General features: G+C 39.4%; 1 protein-coding gene across 4 annotated transcripts in view; it reads left to right on the forward strand.

Annotated features, from left to right (window-relative positions):
* LOC126186823 (uncharacterized) overlaps positions 1 to 19235 on the forward strand; it is a 298174-nt gene that overhangs the window by 180457 nt on the left and 98482 nt on the right. For all 4 annotated transcript variants that reach the window (XM_049928246.1, XM_049928247.1, XM_049928245.1 and 1 more), the window contains exon 4: positions 18730 to 18927. In XM_049928246.1, coding sequence (XP_049784203.1) covers positions 18730 to 18927 — 198 coding nt within the window. The remainder of the gene's footprint in view (positions 1 to 18729; positions 18928 to 19235) is intronic.

Here is a 19235-nt window from a genome sequence, read left to right on the forward strand (position 1 = left end):
CTCAAAAGATATCAGGTATCTCTGAGCATCCAGTTGCCTTTATTTCCAAAATGTTAAATGCTGTACAGCTCAACTATTCCCAAATAGAGAAGGTGGCTTCAGTGATCATTTATAGGGTCAAGAAGTATCATGTGTGTTTGTATGGCAGCAAATTCCAACTTTTGACTGACCACAAACCCTTGATTGTTCGGGAATCACTCTAGCTCCCAGACAAGGTGGTGCAGTATTTGCAGTGCTGTGCATTGTTCTTCAGTGGGTAGCAACATGAATCCATTTTCGTACTTTTGCCCAACAAGCCAATGCAGATGCCCTGTCCTGCCTCTCTCTTGGCCCTGATGAGGAATCAATTCCCAGAAAACTGTTTGTTTTGCCCTTGATCAGTACCTACAAAGAATGCTGGGTGAATTCCTGTTGACGACATGTGAGGTTGCCTCAGCATTGTCCCGTAACCTAGCCCTGAGGAAAGTTTTGTTGGCAGTCCAGAAAAGGTGGTCAAATAATGTTTCTATTCCAGGCTGGCCAAGCATTTTGAAATTATTTACACTGCAATATCAGCTCAACACCACACACAGCATCTTAGCATTGGCTGTGAAGGATGAAGGACTCCAACATTCGGGGTGTCCCACCTGCCCTCCTCTGGTCCCACATCTTGCAGGTTCTTCTTCATGTGTCACATTGGTAGATGGCCTCCAGTTTACACATACTTGATTCCTGGCCTTCTGTCTCCATAATAGCATTGACTATCAGACCACCAACCCCTTCCACTCTCCCCCTCCAATGTTAAGTCTGAGCAGATGGTGTGCACATTCAGAACCCAGATGCAGAAGGCCTCACAGGTATCATCAACTGAGGATACCATGCACAGCTCCCTAGTTACATATAGGTTCGGCCCCATTAATGGGGTCACTCCAGACAAAATCATACATTCCACTGGAATCAAGTCCTGTTGGACCTCCATCATCCTGTAATTGTACCCATTCTGCGTACAGGCACCTGTGTCTGGGCATGCACATTTTGCAAGCATCTGGGGTGGACAAAAGGGTTGTTGTAGGACACAAGGACTGTCAGATGATTGACATCATGGTTGGGCACATCCAACAGATCCATCATTGCATCTAGCTCCAACCACAGCTGCCCTCGCAGTCACCACCCCTGCCCTCCTATTCTGCCTCTGGTCCTTAGACCAGACACCAGAGCCACTACCAGCAGTCTCTCAACATGTCATGTGTCTTGGTATGACCTCTTTCCTTGTGCCCCTGCCACCAGTGGATGGGTGAGGAATCACAGTTTGGGAGTCAGGATCACAGTTTGGGCATCTATAGAAATGGATCTGTTCCATCTATACTAATCTTCCCTTACCCTGGTGGCACCAGAGGTCTCTACTGCTGCTTTGAGCACACTGCTGCCCCCACTGTTCCTGGAGTCCTTAACCAGGCCTCCTGACAGGGTCAGCCTGAGCCGATGTTCGTAGATCCACTTGTGCAATGTGACGCCACTCCATCCCTACATGTCGATTTCGGAAGAGGAGGGGGATTTAATATCCCTGACAGAAGACATGATCAACAGCAGATCAGAAGTTCTGCAGTTAGCATCTGTAATGCGCCATCAGAGGAACTAGATTAGATTAGTACTTGTTCCATAGATCATGAATACGACACTTCGTAATGATGTGGAACGTGTTAGGTTAATAAAAGGTGTCTATACAAGACACATTACACAAAATTTTACACGACACTTAAGATTTAATATTTTTAGTTTAATTTAATTTAATTTTTATTTTAAATTACCCACTTACCATATCCAAAAAATCATCTAATGAGTAGAAGGAGTTGCCATTAAGAAATTCTTTTAATTTCCTTTTAAATGCTATATGGGTATCTGTCAGACTTTTGATGCTATTAGGAAAGTGACCAAAGACTTTTGTGGCAGCATAATTTACCCCCTTCTGAGCCAAAGTTAGATTTAACCTTGAGTAGTGAAGATCATCCTTTCTCCTAGTGTTGTAGCCATATACACTGCAATTACTTTTGAATTCGTTCGGATTGTTAATAACAAATTTCATAAGTGAATATAGATATTGTGAGGCTACAGTGAAGATCTCTAGCTCTTTAAATAAGTGTCTACAGGATAATCTTGAATGAACTCCAGCAATTATTCTGATTACACACTTTTGTGCAATGAACACTCTTTTACTCAATGATGAGTTACCCCAGAATACGATGCCATACAAAAGCAGAGAATGAAAATAGGTGTGGTAAGCTAATTTACTGAGATGTATATCGCCAAAATTTGCAATGACCCTAATAGCATAAGTAGCTGAACTCAAACATTTCAGCAGATCTTCAATGTGTTTTTTGCAGTTCAACCCCTCATCAATGCATACACATAGAAATTTTGAATATTCTACCTTAGCTACTGATTTCTGATAGATGTCTATATTTATTAATGGTGTCATTCCATTTACTGTGTGGAACTGTATGTACTGTGTTTTGCCAAAGTTTAATGAGAGCCCATTTGCAGAGAACCACTTAATGATTTTCTGAAAAACATCATTTACAATTTCACCAGTTAATTCTTGTCTGTTGGGTGTGATAGCTATACGTGTATCATCAGCAAAAAGCACCAGCTTTGCATCTTCATGAATATAGAATGGCAAGTCATTAATATATATTAAGAACAGCAGAGGACTCAAGACCGAACCTCGCAGCACCCCATTCTTGATTGTTCCCCAGTTTGAGAAATCACCAGTTTTTTTGCATATTATGTGAACTGCTTATTTCAACTTTCTGCACTCTTGCAGTTAGGCATGATTTAAACCATTTGAGTGCTGTCCCATTCATACCACAGCACTTGAGCTTATCTAGAAGTATTCCATGATTTACACAATCAGAAGCCTTTTAGAGATCACAAAAAATCCCAACGGGTGACTTCCGGTTACTCAGAACATTTAATATTTCATTAGTGAAAGTATATTTAGCATTTTCTGTTGAAAAACCTTTCTGGAAACCAAACTGACAGTTTGTTAAAACGTTATTTTTACAAAGGTGTGAAGGTACTCTACAATACATTACTTATTCAAGAATTTTAGATTAGGCAGTCAGAAGAGAGATTGAGTGGTAGTTGTTGACATCAGATGTATCCCCTTTTTTATGTAGTGGTTTAACAATGGCATACTTCAGTCTATCTGGGAAAATACCCTGCTTCAGAGAGCTAAGAATCCCACTTATCTCTTGGGAACAAGCTTTTATTATCCTGCTTGAAATGCCATCAATTCCATGTGAGCTTTTATTCTTGAGAGAGTTTATTATCTTCCTAATTTCAGAAGAAGAGGTGGGTGGGATTTCAGTTGTATCAAATGGTATGGATAAAGCCTCTTCCATTAACTGCCTTGCTTCTTCTAATGAACATTTAGATCCCATTTTCTCTACAACATTTAAAAAATGATTATTCAAAATGTTTTCAACTTCCGGCTTGTTGTTTGTCAAGTTTCCATTCGCTTTGATGGTAATGCCGTCAGCCTGTACTCTTGGTTGCCCTGTCTCCCTTGTAATAATATTCCAAATATTTTTGATTTTGTTATCAGTAGTATTAATCTCAGACATGATGCACATGCTTCTGGACTTTTTAATAACCTTTCTTCATGTAACACAGTAGTTTTTATAATATTTGACTGTTTCTGGGTCATTACTCTTTCTTGTTGTTAGATACAGTTCCCTTTTGTGGTTACAGGATATTTTTATTCCTTTAGTAAGCTCAGGTTTTTTGCATGGTTTCTTATGATTAGATTTAACTACTTTCTTGGAGAAACAGTTTTCAAATTCTCTTACAAGTGTATATGAAATAAGTTATATTTTAAATTAGCATCAGGTTCCTTGTACACCTCATCCCAGTCTAACTGCTGAAGATTTTCTCTGAAATTTCTAATGGTTGAGTCATTACATTAATTGAATGCACAACTTTGGAGGGTAGTTTTGAATTACTGAATGGAGCTGTCATATACTGTAACTAGCTGAGCACCATGATCAGAATGGCCATTCTCAACAGGACAAGAATTTATGTTTTTAAACTTATCTTGGTCTATAAAAGTGTTATCTATCAATGTGCTGCTGTCCTTTACTACCCGAGTAGGAAAATTAATGACAGATGTCAAATTGAAAGAACCGAGCAAGACTTCCAGGTCATTCTTCCTATTACCCTCTTTCAGTGAATCAACATTGAAGCCCCCACAAATAATAATTTGCTTTCCCCTCTCTGACAGATAGCACAACAAGGCATCCAAGTTTTCCAGGAATAAATGAAAGTTTCCTGGAGGGGACCTATATACTGTTACAATTATAAAAGCGCTCTCTTTCAGTTTAAGTTGACAGGCACATGCTTCTGTATGTTGCCCTAGACAAAACTTTTTTGTATGTAAGCTTCTTACACAGTGATAACTTTTAACATATATGGCAACTTCTCCTCTCACCTTATTCTCTCTACGCATATGTGCAGCTGGTTTATAACCATTGATATGTATCTTTTCCATATCAGACACAATGTGATGCTCAGACAGGCATAGTACATCTATTACATTATCAGATTCAATGTCATCTAAACAAACCAGGGGCTCATCTATTTTATTCTTCAATCCTGGAATATTTTGGTGAAAAATGGTAACATTATTTTTTATTTTACTTTTGTGAGAATCTACTTTTTTCTTTAATCCACCAATATTTTGGTTAAATTTGGTAACATTATTATTTACTTTCCTGTTATGAGAATCTTGTGAGTTTTGGACTTCTTTAGCACCTGCCTGCCTGAACTTCTCATTGGACACTGATATTAGTCTAAAAAAGAGGTACATCATGAGTACTAGTGTCCTCCCTGATGGATTTCTCTAACAACCCTGCCAGTTTACCCTTCCCTTTCCTATTTAGCTGTAGGCCATGCCTAGTGAAATCCCCCCTATCAATAGATTCGACAGGAACCAATCCAATGTCTGACAGAGTGGCCGCTCTACGCAACTGATCCAACCCCATATTTACCCTCCTGACAGAGCGGTTCAACTGGGACTGATCATGCCACGTGAAAGCAGGCACCAGCCCAAAATTGGTATGGGTCGTTGCAGAAGCTATTTTCACCAGGTCACACTCAATACTGTAGCCCTGATCCTTATCAAAACTGTTTCCCACTCCACCCACTATCATCACATGATCCTTCTTTGAGAAACCCTTGCACAAGGAACCTATATCCTCTACCACCTGGCTAAGACATGCACTTGGCTTGAAAAAGTTTCTGACGTGGTACCTGTCACCTAATTTTTCCTGCAAAATCTGGCCCACGCCTCTTCCATGGCTGCTACCTACCAACAGAACCTTCCTCTTACTTTCTACTTTTTTTTGAAACAGTTGGTTTCCTGGTAAGATTCTGTTGCATCTTAACTACATCTACTTCTACTGGAGCCTCTTCCTTACTTAACTGTGGTAGCAAGGCAAATCTATTTGTTGTGCCAATTGGGGAACTGTCAGACACTGTTCTCCTTCTGTGGCCCCTGTTCCCAGCTACCACTTCCCACTGCTGTTTACCCTCCTCCCCCCTTAACCTCTTCAATTCCTCCCTTGCTCTGTCCAAATCAGCCTGAAGGGCTCTAATTTTCTCATACTGTTCAGCTATAATCCTATCTCTTGAGCAAACCCTGCAAAAGAATGGAAGAGTCTCGTTTGCTTCCCCAATTCCCACACCGCTACAATTTCCCCAATGAAATCACCCGTCACAACAGCTGCACAAAGCCCCTGAACTGCTGCCAAGTCAAAGGGGTGAGGCTGACAGCAGCTTGGATCTAGGTATACTGGATCCCACAGGGTTTGTATCCCTGAGGAATACCGTATTTACTCGAATCTAAGCCGCACTTTTTTTCCAGTTTTTGGAATCCAAAAAACCGCCTGCGGCTTAGAATCGAGTGCAAAGCAAGCAGAAGTTCTGAAAAATGTTAGTAGGTGCCGCCACAACTAACTTCTGCCGTCGAATATATGTAGCATGCTTTGTAGATACAAAGATAAATACTGGCGCCAAAACCTCTGCGTCAATAAATAAATTTTAAAAAAAGGTGGAAAACAAGCTTTTTTTTCTCCGTCCCGAGTTTCGACCATTTTCATACATTATCCAACGAAGTAAATACAAATTCCGTATTGTTCATCTTCGAATGTAGCAGAATTTCAATGTACTACGAAAATACGACTGGCAAGACTGTTTGGGATGTTTGTCAATATGGCCAACTCTACGTTCTGAATTTTTTCCTACCTGTGAGAAAAGATGGTTGCTAATAGGAACCTGATGAAATGTGAATCACATGCACTATTCTCTTGACCATAAGAATAATACGAATATAAACATTTTGCCATGTATTCTTTCGTGTTTGCTGCTATCTCATTTAAATCCTGTCTGCCTAATAAACTATGAAACTAGAGCAAGACAACAGCAAACGCGGAAGAATATACGTATCGTGTCATGTTTATATTCGTATTATTTTTATGCCTAATAGTGATGCAGTCAGAAATGAAGCACGGCAACCGACTAGATTTTTAAATCTAAGATGACTAATTTCTGTGCAGAATTTGATGTACTAAAGAAGCGGCCGCAAAGATTTTCAAACGGAGAAAAATTTTCGCGTAACTCTCGTTCAGAACATGTTCTATCATACACAGTCTATTATTTGGTTCTTGTTGATCATTATCAAAGAAAGCAGCAGTGTAAGTAACAACATATAGCAGTCTCTTGCCATTGTTTCGCTAATGAGACGATTCCTCTCTCTCTCTCTGTCTCTCTCTTTTTTTTTTTTTTTTTTTTTTTTAATTGTAAGCGGCGGTAGCGCGCACAAAAGCAAGCCATGCCGCGAGCGGCGACAGGCCGTAAACACTCATTATCAGAATGCGACAAACAGTGCATGACACAGTACAGTAATGCATTTTCAGCTTACAGTGGCGTAAACACCTATAACAAAGAAAACGGCACTTATCAGATCAAAGCAAAATAAGCAATCGATTCAAATCAGATGAAGCACGTGAAAAAGGAAGGGTACGCGTATAAATACGGACGGAGCGCCTGACGCATAGCAATGGCTACCTGGTAAAGCTTAACTGCTAAGCTTACAACTCGAACCAAACTACTGTAGCTGTATCGTCATTCATTCGACCTAAATTGTGTCTCATATTATAATGGACCAACTTTGTTTCGATTTGGAGGTGCGGCCTAAAACTTTTCTCCCCCCTTGAATTTCGAGTCTCAAATTTCAGGTGCGGCTTAGATTCGGGAAATTTTTTTTTCCTTGATTTTGAGTCTCATTTTTCAGGTGCGGCTTAGATTCGAGTGCGGCTTAGATTCGAGTAAATATGGTACTCGGATGCAATAACTGCCTAATTCACTCATCCAGCACATCGTACTCTGGCTCTCTCACAGCCTTATCCTATCTCAACAGAGACAGGGCCACCTGTGAAAGCAGCCATGTCATATAAAGGCTTGTTGCAATTACTGCATAGTATTTTACGTCATAACCACCAACTGACTGTATGCCATTGTAAATGGTCACCACCAACAGAATTGACCACCCAGTGGTGGAACATACCACTGAGCACAACATGCTCTGGTACAGTAGTTGCTTCAAAACTTGTGCCAAGTGGATCCTTCCCCCCCCCCCCTTCTCCCCCCCCCCTTCTCCCCCCCCCCCCCCCCCAGCACCAGATTTTCTCATCTATACTGATACAACTACACAGGAATACATCCTTCCCTTCTGTAATATTCCTGGCCTCAGTCTCCTCTAACCTACTGCACCCACATCCTCTACCCAACAGACTCTCCCTCCTCTATCCTGTCACTCCCTCCCAATCCATGCCTTCACATCATTGTCATTGTGCACCACACAACTCACAAACTCTGGAGTCTGTGAGTTGCATTCCTATCATGTACACTTGCTGTCCCCCACCCCTCTTCCGCATTCTTATCCCACACACTGGCTGCAGTCCCTTGAGCTACCAGCAACTCGTCCTCCTGTTTCCCACCTCTTTCTCTCTGTATCCACCATACCCAATGTAAACCCTCCCCACTAGTCCACCTGATCTTAGCATTGTGTGTTCAGCTGTCACAGTGTAGGTACAAGGGTCTGTGTGTGTGTGTGTGTGTGTGTGTGTGTGTGTGTGTGTGTGTGTGTGTGTGTGTGTCTGAAAACTGCCTATCAACGACTCAATATATCTACTGTTCAATGAGGCATCTCCTTTACTGCTAAATTATTGCCTTTCTTAAGGGTTCACAAAGAACAGCATACAAGATATCTCTAATGAAATCATGGCAGAGGTAAACAAGAATTATTGTATATTCTGTGTGTTTCCCACAACCTTTGAGCATGGGGATTATAAAACTCTATTCTTATAATAAGATGGTATTGCTCGCATCCCTCTGGCATGCTGTCCCTTTTTTATAACAGTAGTCAGAGGGACACAGTGACAGACTGTCTACATCTACATCTATGTCCACAAACATTTTACCAGTTAATGGGGTTCCTTCCCATTCCATTTATGTATCAAGCACAGGAAGAATGACCATTTGAATACCTCTGTCCATGCTATAATTATTCTGATCTTGTCCTCACAATCCCTGTGTGAGCAATACACAGGGGATTGTAACGTATTCCTAGGGTCATCATTTAAAGATGGCCCTTCAAACATTGTCAGCAGACTTTTGCGAGAGCCTGCTTGTTCGGTTTCTTCAGCATCACTGTAATGTTCTCCCATGGGTCAAACAAACCTGTGACCATTCGTGCTGCCCTTCTCTGTATATGTTAAATATCCCCTGTTAGTCCTATTTGGTAAAGATCCCACACACTTAAGTAGTATTCTAGAATGGGTCACAAGAGTGATTTGTAAGCCATCTCCTTTGTTGACTGATTGCACTTCCCTAGTATTCTACCAGTAAACTGATGGCTAACACCTGCTTTACTCACGACTGAGCTCATGTGATCATTCTGATCCACATCCCTACAAAGTGTTACAGGTATTTGTATGAGGTGGCCGATTCCAACTGTCACTCATTGATTTTATAGTCATAGGGCACTACATTTTTTATGTTGTAAATGCACAGTTTTACATTTCTGGACATTAAAGCAAGTTGCCAATCTTTGCACCACTTTGAAATCTTATTGAGATCTGACTGAATATTTATGCAGCTTATAGTACTGCAGAAAGTCTGAGATTACTGTTAATATTATGTGCAAGGTCATGAATATACAGCACAAACAGCAGTGGTCCCAAGACGCTTCACTGGGGGCACACTTGTAGTTACTTCTACATCTGATGGTGACTCCCCATCCAAGACGACATGTTGTGTTGTCCCTACCAAAAAGTCCTAAAGACAGTCATAAATTTCACTCGATACCACATATGACTGAACTTTTGACAATGAGCATACGTGTGGTACTGAGTCAAACACTTTCTGAACATCATGAAATACTGCATCTGTCTGACTGCCTTGATCCAAAGCGTTTAGTGTGTCATGTGATGTAGTAATTGACGGAAAGTCATTGAGTAAAACAGAAGTGATTCCAGGCATTCCCCAAGGTAGTGTTATAGGCGCTTTGCTGTTCCTTATCTACATAAATGATTTGAGAGTCAATCTGAGCAGCCGTCTTCAGTTGTTTGCAGATGACGCTGTTGTTTATCGACTAATAAAGTCATCATAAGATCAAAACAAACTACAAAATGATTTAGAAAAAATATCTGAATGGTGCAAAAAGTGGCAGTCGACCCTAAATAACGAAAAGGAGAGCTAAAAGGAACTCATTAAACTTCAGTTACATTATAAATCAGTCTAATCTAAAAGCTGTAAATTCAACTAAATACCTAGGTATTACAATTACAAACAACTTAAATTGGGAAGAACACATAGAAAATGTTGTGGGGAAGGCTAACCAGAGGCTGCGTTTTATTGGCAGGACACTTAGAAAATGTAACAGACCTACTAAGGAGACTGCCTACACTACGCTTGTCCGTCCTCTTTTAGAATACTGCTGCGCGGTGGGGGATCCTTACCAGACAGGACTGACGGAGTAAATTGAAAAAGTTCAAAGAAAGGCAGCACAGTTTGTATTATCGCGAAATATGGGAGAGAGTGTCACAGAAATGATGCAGGATTTGGGCTGGAAATCATGAAAAGAAAGGCTTTTTTGTTGCGATGGAATCTTCTCACAAAATTCACCTACATAGGGAGAAGTGATCACCATGATAAAATAAGGGAAAAAAGAGCTCATATGGAAAGATATAGGTGTTCATTCTTTCCGCACACTATATGAGATTGGAATAATAGAGACTTGTGAAGGTGGTTCGATGAACCCTTTGCCAGGCAATTAAATGTGATTTGCAGAGTATCCATGTAGATGTAGATGAGAAGAGTGCAAGCTGGTTTCACATGAGTGATGTTTTGGAATCCATGTTGGTCATTCTGTTCGAAATACCTCATTATGTTTGAGCTGAGAAAATGTTCTGAGATTGTACAACAAATCGATGTCAAAGGTATTGAATGGTAGTTTCGTGGATCACTACTACTACCCTTGTAAACTTATATTACCTGTGCTTTCTTCCAATTTCTGGGTATGGTTTTTTGTTTTGAGGGATGTACAATAGATTATAGTTAGAAGAGGGGGCTAACTCAGCCATAAATTCAATATAGAATCTGATAAGGATTCCATTGGGCCATGGAGCTTTGTTCAATTTTAATGGTTTCAGCTGTTTCTCAGCACCACTGAAACTAATTCTTATTTCACTTATCTTTTAAGTAGTATTGGGATTAAATTGGGTCGATTCTCCTGAGTTTTCCTTTGTAAAGGAACATTTGAAAACAGAGTTAATCATTTCAGCTTTTGCCTTCCTAGCCCCAACTTCAGTTCCTGTCTCATTTGCTAGGGGGTGACTTGAAAGATTGTTTAACAATATTCTGCTGCAGTAGTCACTGAAGCATTCATGCTTTGCTCTCTTGACAGCTAAATGCATTTCATTCAGCTTCTCCCTACCTATTGTCCTATGCTTTGTTTTACACCTATTATGCAGTAGTCTGTTTATTTGGGAGTTTCTCTATGGTGACTTTATCCCATGGAGAATCCCTTCCATTATGAACTGTTCACCGGATATGTCTCTATACAGTGCATGGTTAACTATTGTTTTAAACTTAAGCCATAGTTCCTCTATATGCTCCTGCTCTGTGCTAAAAGTTTCAAGTTCCTCATTGATATGACATTACTGATTTTTTAACTAGTTTACTATATTTTTCTGCTTGTTTTAGTTGCCTTTTTTACTTAGGTAATCATAGTTGCCACAACTGCATCATGATCACCAATTCCTGTTTCGATGTGGACATCCTCAAAGAGGCCACCTCTGTTTGTTGCCATTAGATCCAATATATTTCTATCATTGGTGGGGTTTTGAACTAAGTGTTCTAGGTATTTTTCAGAGAAAACATTTACTGATGTTTCACAGGATGTCTTATCATGTACACCACTAACAAACCTGTAATTTTTCCAGTTGATTGTTCAATGATTAAAGTCTACACCGATGATTACAATATGATTGGGGTACTTACATACAAGTGAACTGAGGATTTCTCTTAAGTTCTCAGTTACATCAGGATATAAGTCATGTGGTTGATAGAAGAATCCAATTACTATTTTTTGCCTATTCCTGATAAGCCACCTCCATTTCCCATTATCGTATCCTTTTGGTATACTATTAAATTTCCCCAAAAATCTCACTGCTATCAATCTCAGGCTTCAGCCAGCTTGCTGTACCTGGCATGACATGGGCTTCACTGCTTTTCAGGAGCATTTTGAACTCAGGCACTGTGTTGAAAATGCTTCGGCAATTAACCACTACTCTTACCTTTGGGAGGCATTTCTCTTCATCTTACACTGATGCTTCTGGGTTTCCTACAGCCTAGTCTAAAAAGCCCTTGTGTGCACCCCACAAATGGTCAGTTATCTGGGTAACACCTCTGATGTGTGCTGCACACCTGACCCACTCAGGTGCACTCTATACTACAGAAATAAAATTAAACTCTGAATGAGCCCTTGTAACATGTGGAGGTTCAGTTCTGGCTGTGTTTATGTTTGTAACCTATGAACACTGATGTGCAAAACATGATGTGCATATCAGATGATGTGTCACTGCCAAGCAACATAGCTCAATGAAACTTGGACCATACATAGAAAGAACTGCTGCAATATAGTACCGGAGATAATTGAAAGAAATACACAGATCAACAGAAATTACACTTTTATTTAAAGACAAGAACTACACTTAAATCACTGTGATTTATTATGGTCCCCTGGTCATTACAATAGGCCAAAGGTTGGTGAGGAGTTCTTTTGTTGGGGCATTCCGTCATTCCTCCACCAGCATGACTGACAACTGCTGGATGGTCATTGCTGCATGTGGACATGCTGCAGTGCATGTCCCAAACACATCCCACACATGCTTGAATGCATTTAAGTCAGGGGAACAGGCGGGCCAGTCCATTCATCGAATATCCCCTCATTCCAAAAGGCACTCCACGTACGCTGTTTGATGTGCTCATGCATTGTCATTCATGAAAATGAAGCCAGGGCTGAGTTCAACCCTGAAAAAATACTCATGGCTAAGGAGTACAGAGACACAATGTAGTTGACTGGTGGGTGTACCAATATCAAAGATTATGTCTGCTCACACCATAACATCTGGACCACCAAAATGATCATGTTTGATCATTTTCCTGGGTGCATTATGTATTCCCACCTCTCCATATGAGGGTATGACTAGAATCACTACTCAAACTGAATCTGCTCACATCTGAGAAGAGCAAGCGACCTTACTCTTTGTTGATCCATCCCTATGCTCTTGCATACACTTGCTTCAAGTGTACAGACAGCTACAGAACACAACATACTCTGATTACTGTGGCAAGAGGCAGTGCTGAAGACAGCTGATCTTTGCAGTTCCATGAATGAGGTCACTGCCAACAGGCATTATGGTCCTTATGTCACTGTGACTCTGATGTATGCACAGCTATACTATCAGCATATGATATAAGGTGGGGCAGAGGTCTTCATCAGTCTTCAATGGCTCACCTGAAGATGATTGGTGGCCGTCCAGTTGAAATATCATATCCCGAAATCTCTTTGAACACAACATACTATTCTTCGGACAAAGAGATCATCCCCATGCAGTTCCCTTGCCACTGTGGAGAGCAAGACTGTGTGCCTTTCATTCCTGGTAAATGTGATAGCAACTGTGTTTGATATTTGACTTGGGTCCCTTCTTACCTGTTGCACGGTCATCTGGTGCTGACCTCATGGCATGTGACATCCAGTTTTCTGTGTATGACTGGAAGACTTTTAGCAACATGCTCCTGCATTTTCATTCATTTCCACCAAGTAGTTAATGTGTTGTGTTACTTCATCTGCCTAATGCTTAAGTCTTGTAGAGTAGTGTAAATAATCTACCAATGATTTTAAGGGATGGATGCAAAACTGCTGATGATACAAATATAATAATGAAGGATCTAAACTCTGCCTTATTCTGACATACACAAGTTGATAACTCAACAGGCCTACATTTGGTTCCAAAAAAAATCTTAATCTAATAAAAGCTCAATTTATACAGTTCTGAACAAGCAAATATGACCTGTTGGCACCATAAGTACGAATAATGGCTGCACACTTAAAAAAGCTTTGTGTTAATCTCATCACTCAGTTGGAGGACAAGTGAAAGCAGAGTCAACAACTGATACAGGCCTTTTTTTAAGGGCATTATTCCAAATTTCAACAAAGTAAGTTAAGAACAGTACCAGATTCTATATACCTAGACATTTTGAAAGGATTTCACTCCTGAAATAATGCCCTTTCAATAGTGATCATATTTGCATTTCATCTATCAAATATGTGATTCACTATGCGCTAAATTTCTGTGGTTCAACTGTTATTATTTCTGAACAGTATTGTGAGAGGTGAAATAGCAACAAATATTGGTCAGAAACAAGTGAAAGTACCAAGAATCCTTCATTTCCACAAGTGCCTTTTGTTTTTATTTTTGAAAAGACTTTCACAGGACCAGTGGCTATTAATGGGAACAAAATGCAAGACATACAACACTTGCTTGATTATATCCTGCATGAATATAACACTTTCTATGGTGGTTTGATGAAATGACCTGTGCATAACAGTGCTGTTGATGATGACGATTTTGAAACTGTTTTGTATGCGCTTTGATTAGAGTTGCAATACTGAAAAAGAAACTATTACTTAAAAAAGGAACATCTTAAAACACTACTAAAGAAGTAACTTGACCTTGCAAATGAATTACTTCCTCAAGAAAAGGACCTTATTCCAATACTTTGGACTTATTTTTTTCAAAGAGATTGAAAAACTTCGCAACTGCAGTAATGCCAAAATACCCATTTCATTCTGTTCTTTACACATCGGAAAGCCCATCCTGTTGCACTCCATACACTCACTCGCAGAATGTTTTCCTTGGTTCCTGAAACATAAGATTTTGGAGTAAGGTCCTTTCAAAGATGACTGCATCAATTACATAAATTGATCAAGAAGGTCAGTTTAGTATATTTTACACTCAAAATACCTCTGATAGTGTTTCCATAATGGCAAGGCTGTAAGCATCTTTTGAAAATTTTTGTAATGGCATTATCTTCTGGGACAGCACAGTAAAAGAAAAGAAAGTATTTATCCTTCTAAATCAAGTAACTGAATATTGTATAAATTAGATAACCATGCACCTTGTAGAAATCTCTTTAAGGATTTTGAAATTCTCAGCAGTACAAGATTTACTGTGATTTACATAATCACAATACAAGATACACACAAAAATTTCATGCAGACTTTGCCTCCATCCCCAGGGTTCAGAGTAGGGAAATGTAATTTGACCAAACATCTTCAACAGGCTCCCGTCTAACACAAAGCAAACAGCAGAGAATTGCAACCAGCTCAAAGAAAATAAAAAATACCTCACCAGTCATTCCTACAATTTATCTAAATTTCAGGGTGGAAAAGTGTACCAGGTACATGACAAGTGGTAGTGTTTTGTGAGCAAGCCTGTGGTTTACAGATATATCTAATTGTTTCATTTAAAAATAACAATGTATTTGTGTAAGTAATAAAGACCAATAACAGATTAATTACCAGAATTTCAGTATAACTGAGGAACCATTTGTTTTAGTAACTTTTCTGTTAATTTACTAGTTTAGCTGAGACAAGCAGGAATTTTTAACAAACAGTTTAATGATTATTTATATATAATATAATGCAGCCTACTATTATGTTAGTAAAAGTTGTTCCCTTTTCTTAAAGTATAACTTTACTCATTCCTCATCCCTGATTTTACTTCTTGATGGGATCTGTGGTAAAAAGTGAATGAATGAATTAATAGAAGAGTATTGGTCCGTGATTTGTTTTGCATTTGTTGGTGTAACAGAAGAAAATTGTTCAGGAAATCTATTTTTGGTCAACTCAGTGGAAGGCTATTTGTTTGTAACAGTTCTGACAAATTTGTAAACATATTTGGAGAACTCCTGCAACACAGATATAGTGTCCACTGCTCTAAGCCTAGTTCCATGGAAGTAATTCCCTGGTGTCTTAACACATATTCTATCATCATGTCCCTTCTCCTTGTCCATGTTTTACTCAGATTCCTTTCCTCTCCGATTTTGCGCAGTACCTCCTCTCTCCTTATATTATCAGTCCACCTAATTTTTGACATTTGCCTGTAGTATCATATCTCAAATGCTTTGATTCTCTTCTGTTCTACTTTTCCCACAGTCCATGTTTCACTACCATACATTGCTGCTGTGCTCCGGATGTACATTCTCAGAAATTTCTTCCTCAAATTAAGGTCTATGTTTGATACTAGTAGACTTCTCTCAGCCACGAATACCCTTTTTGCCAGTGCTAGTCTGCTTTTGATGTCCTCCTTGCTCCATATGTCATTGGTTATTTTGCTGCCAAGGTAGCAGAATCCCTTTACTTCATCTACTTCATGACTATCAATCCTGATGTTAAGTTTTTTGCTGTTCTCATTTCTGCTACTTCTCATTACTTCTGTCTTTCTTCAGTTTACTCTCAATCTGTATTCTGTACTCATTAGATTGTTTATTCATTCAGTATACCATGTAATTCTTCTTCACTTTCACACAGGATAGCAATGTCATCAGCGAATCGTACCATTGATATCCTTTCACCTTGAATTTTAATTCCACTGTTCTTCTGTTTCCATCATTGCTTCTTCGATGTAAAGATTGAACAGTAGGGGGGAAAGACTACATCCCTGCCATACACCCTTCTTAATCCAAGTGCTTTGTTCTTGGTCATCCACTCTTATTATTCCCTCTTGGCTTTTGTACATATCGTATATTACCCTCCAGATTGACAAATCCCATGGACATGTCTTGATTTTTCTTTATTCTTGCTTCCATTATGAACTGAAACATCAGAATTGCCTGTCTGGTGCTTTTACCTTTTCTAAAGCCAAATTGATTATCAATTAGCACATCCTCAATTTTCTTTTCCATTCTTCTGTATATTATTCTTGTCAGCAACTTCAATGCATGAGCTGTTAAACTGACTGTGCAATAATTCTCACACTTGTCAGCTCTTGCAGTCTTTGGAATTGTGTGGATGATATTTTTCCAAAAGTCAGATGGTCGTTGTCAGACTCATACATTCTACACACCAACATGAATAGTCATTTTGTTGCTTCCCCCAGTGATTTTAGAAATTCTGATGGAATGTTGTCTGTCCCTTCTACCTTATTTGATCTTAAGTCCTCCAAACTCTCTTAAATTCTGATTCTAATACTGGATCCCCTATCTCTTCTATATTGAACCCTGTTTCTCCTTCTATCACATCAGACAAATCTTCTCCCTCATAGAGGCCTTCAATGTACTCTTTCCACCTATCTGCTCTCTCCTCTGCATATAACAGTCAAATTCCCATTGCACTCTTAATGTTACCACCCTTGCTCCGAAGGTTGTTTAAACTTTCCTGTATGCTGAGTCAGTCCTTCTGATAATCATTTCTTTTTTCAGTTTCTTCAAATTTTTCAGACAGCCATTTTGTCTTAACTTGCTTGCCCTTCCTATTTATTTCATTCCTCAGTGACTTGTATTTCTTATTCATAAATTTCCCTGAACATTTTTGTACTTCCTTCTTTCATCTATCAGCTGAAGTATTTCTTCTGTTACCTATGGTCTCTTCACAGTTACCTTCTTTGTACCTATGTTTTTCTTTGCAATCTCTGTGATTGCCCTTTTTAGAGATTATCCTGGAAGTCTCGCCCATCGAACCTAAGGTAATTTTAGTGTGGAGTGGGTAAAGGCTGTTAAGAAAGGGGTACCGGTATTAGGATGGGAGAAATGGGAGTCAGTATCTCATGATGATTTCAATGCACTTGAATGTAGTAAGAAGTATATTTTTTTGAGTAAATTGGGAAGGTTTTTTCTAAATTTTTCATACACCAGTTGTTAGGTGGCATTTGAGTATCCACAGCAATTCTACAGATTTTTTTTTGTAATTTGGCCGTTATCAAAAAATAATTGTATGTTGAGTAAAGAGGACAGGAACAGAATGGACAGGAAGAAAAGAGAGAATAAAATGAAATAGAACTAGCCGCAACCTCCACGATGTCCCTTCTTTCAGTAGAGCTCATTCACCCAAGTGTGCATGAGCGCCCTTGAATTTGAAATAATGGAAAAAAGTAGTGACTGATTGAAGATTTTTGACAGCCTGTAATGTATATTGATGTGGTAAGGTGTTGTACACAGATGTCAAACATCTAGTTTAACTTTTCAATCTAGTACACAGACTTAATCTTTTAGAAATGTTCATCATTATTATTTGATGTTCCCATAATCATCAAAAACTAAAAAATAATTAACAACAGTAGGTGACAGATTTAATATGATTTTGCACCGAACTGTTATAGATAATTAAAAATAAACATTTATTCATTACTTACTTATCAAAAATTACTAACACTTCTGTTGTTACTGATGTAATTTCCAAGAAGCATCTTTTTAGTTGTATTGTATTGTATAGAACTGGAGCCCTAGAAATGATGGAGAGGCTTCGTCCCCGCCATAGCCCTCAATGGTTCACAGCCCCACAACAGGCTACAGCAGTCCATTCACCCCACCGCTGCCCCACATGGAACCCAGGGTTATTGTGTTGTTCGGCCCAAGTGCCCCCCCCCCCCCCCCCACCCCCCCACCCACCTCACCCACCCCCCACCTCACCACCCCAGGAACATCTCACACCAGACGAGTGTAACCCCAATGTTTGTGTGGTAGAGTAATTGTAGTGTACGTGTACGTGGAGATAGTTTTTGTGCAGCAGTCGCCGACATAGTGTAAATTCAGTGGAATAAGGGGAACCAGCCCGCACTTTCTGAGGCAGATGGAAAACCACCATAAAAACCATCAACAGACTGGGCGGCATACCGGACCTCGACACTAATCCACTGGGTGGATTCGTGCCGGGTACTGGCATGTCTTCCCACCTGGAAAGCAGTGCATTAGACCGCATGGCTAATCAGGCAGAATATTTTTAGTTTATTAACATAATGTGCTATTGTAATTTGTGCTTGAATGTGGTACAGGAAGTAAGTTATAGTCACAAATTATTTTTTGATGAAATATGGTATTTTATTAATGAATATCCTCTTTTTTTACCAGGGTCGTACATTTAGTGGACTCATACACAGCTACTTGGATACATCAGATGAACTGAATAAAGTGTTTCTTCCAATTTACCAAACTCCTGAAGGCAAGAAAATTTATGATGAAACACTGGCCTCAGTTCGTGAGAACTTTCCTCAGTATGTGAGAGAAATTGAAGGAACAGCTGATGGAGCAAAGGTGCCATTTCATAAAGTAAGTTGTGGCTCATTTCAGAGACATACTCATGTAATCCAGTTTAAAGACATAAAGCAATATCAGACACAGTGAGAAAGGGAGTCTTTTGTTCATTTCTATTTTGGTAAACGTAATGAGTATTAATCACAACTAAGTAAAGAAAAGAAGGTATGGGCAAACCAATTCGAACTGCCTTGTGTAATTACTATGACATTTATTATTATTATTATTATTGTTGTTGTTGGTACTGGGTAATACACAGGGCTGCCACAAGTTCTGGAAATCAGTGAATTTCAAATGTGCCAGGGAAATATCAGAGGAATTTG

Source organism: Schistocerca cancellata, chromosome 1 (genome assembly GCF_023864275.1).
Source record: "Schistocerca cancellata isolate TAMUIC-IGC-003103 chromosome 1, iqSchCanc2.1, whole genome shotgun sequence".
NCBI lineage: Eukaryota > Metazoa > Arthropoda > Insecta > Orthoptera > Acrididae > Schistocerca > Schistocerca cancellata.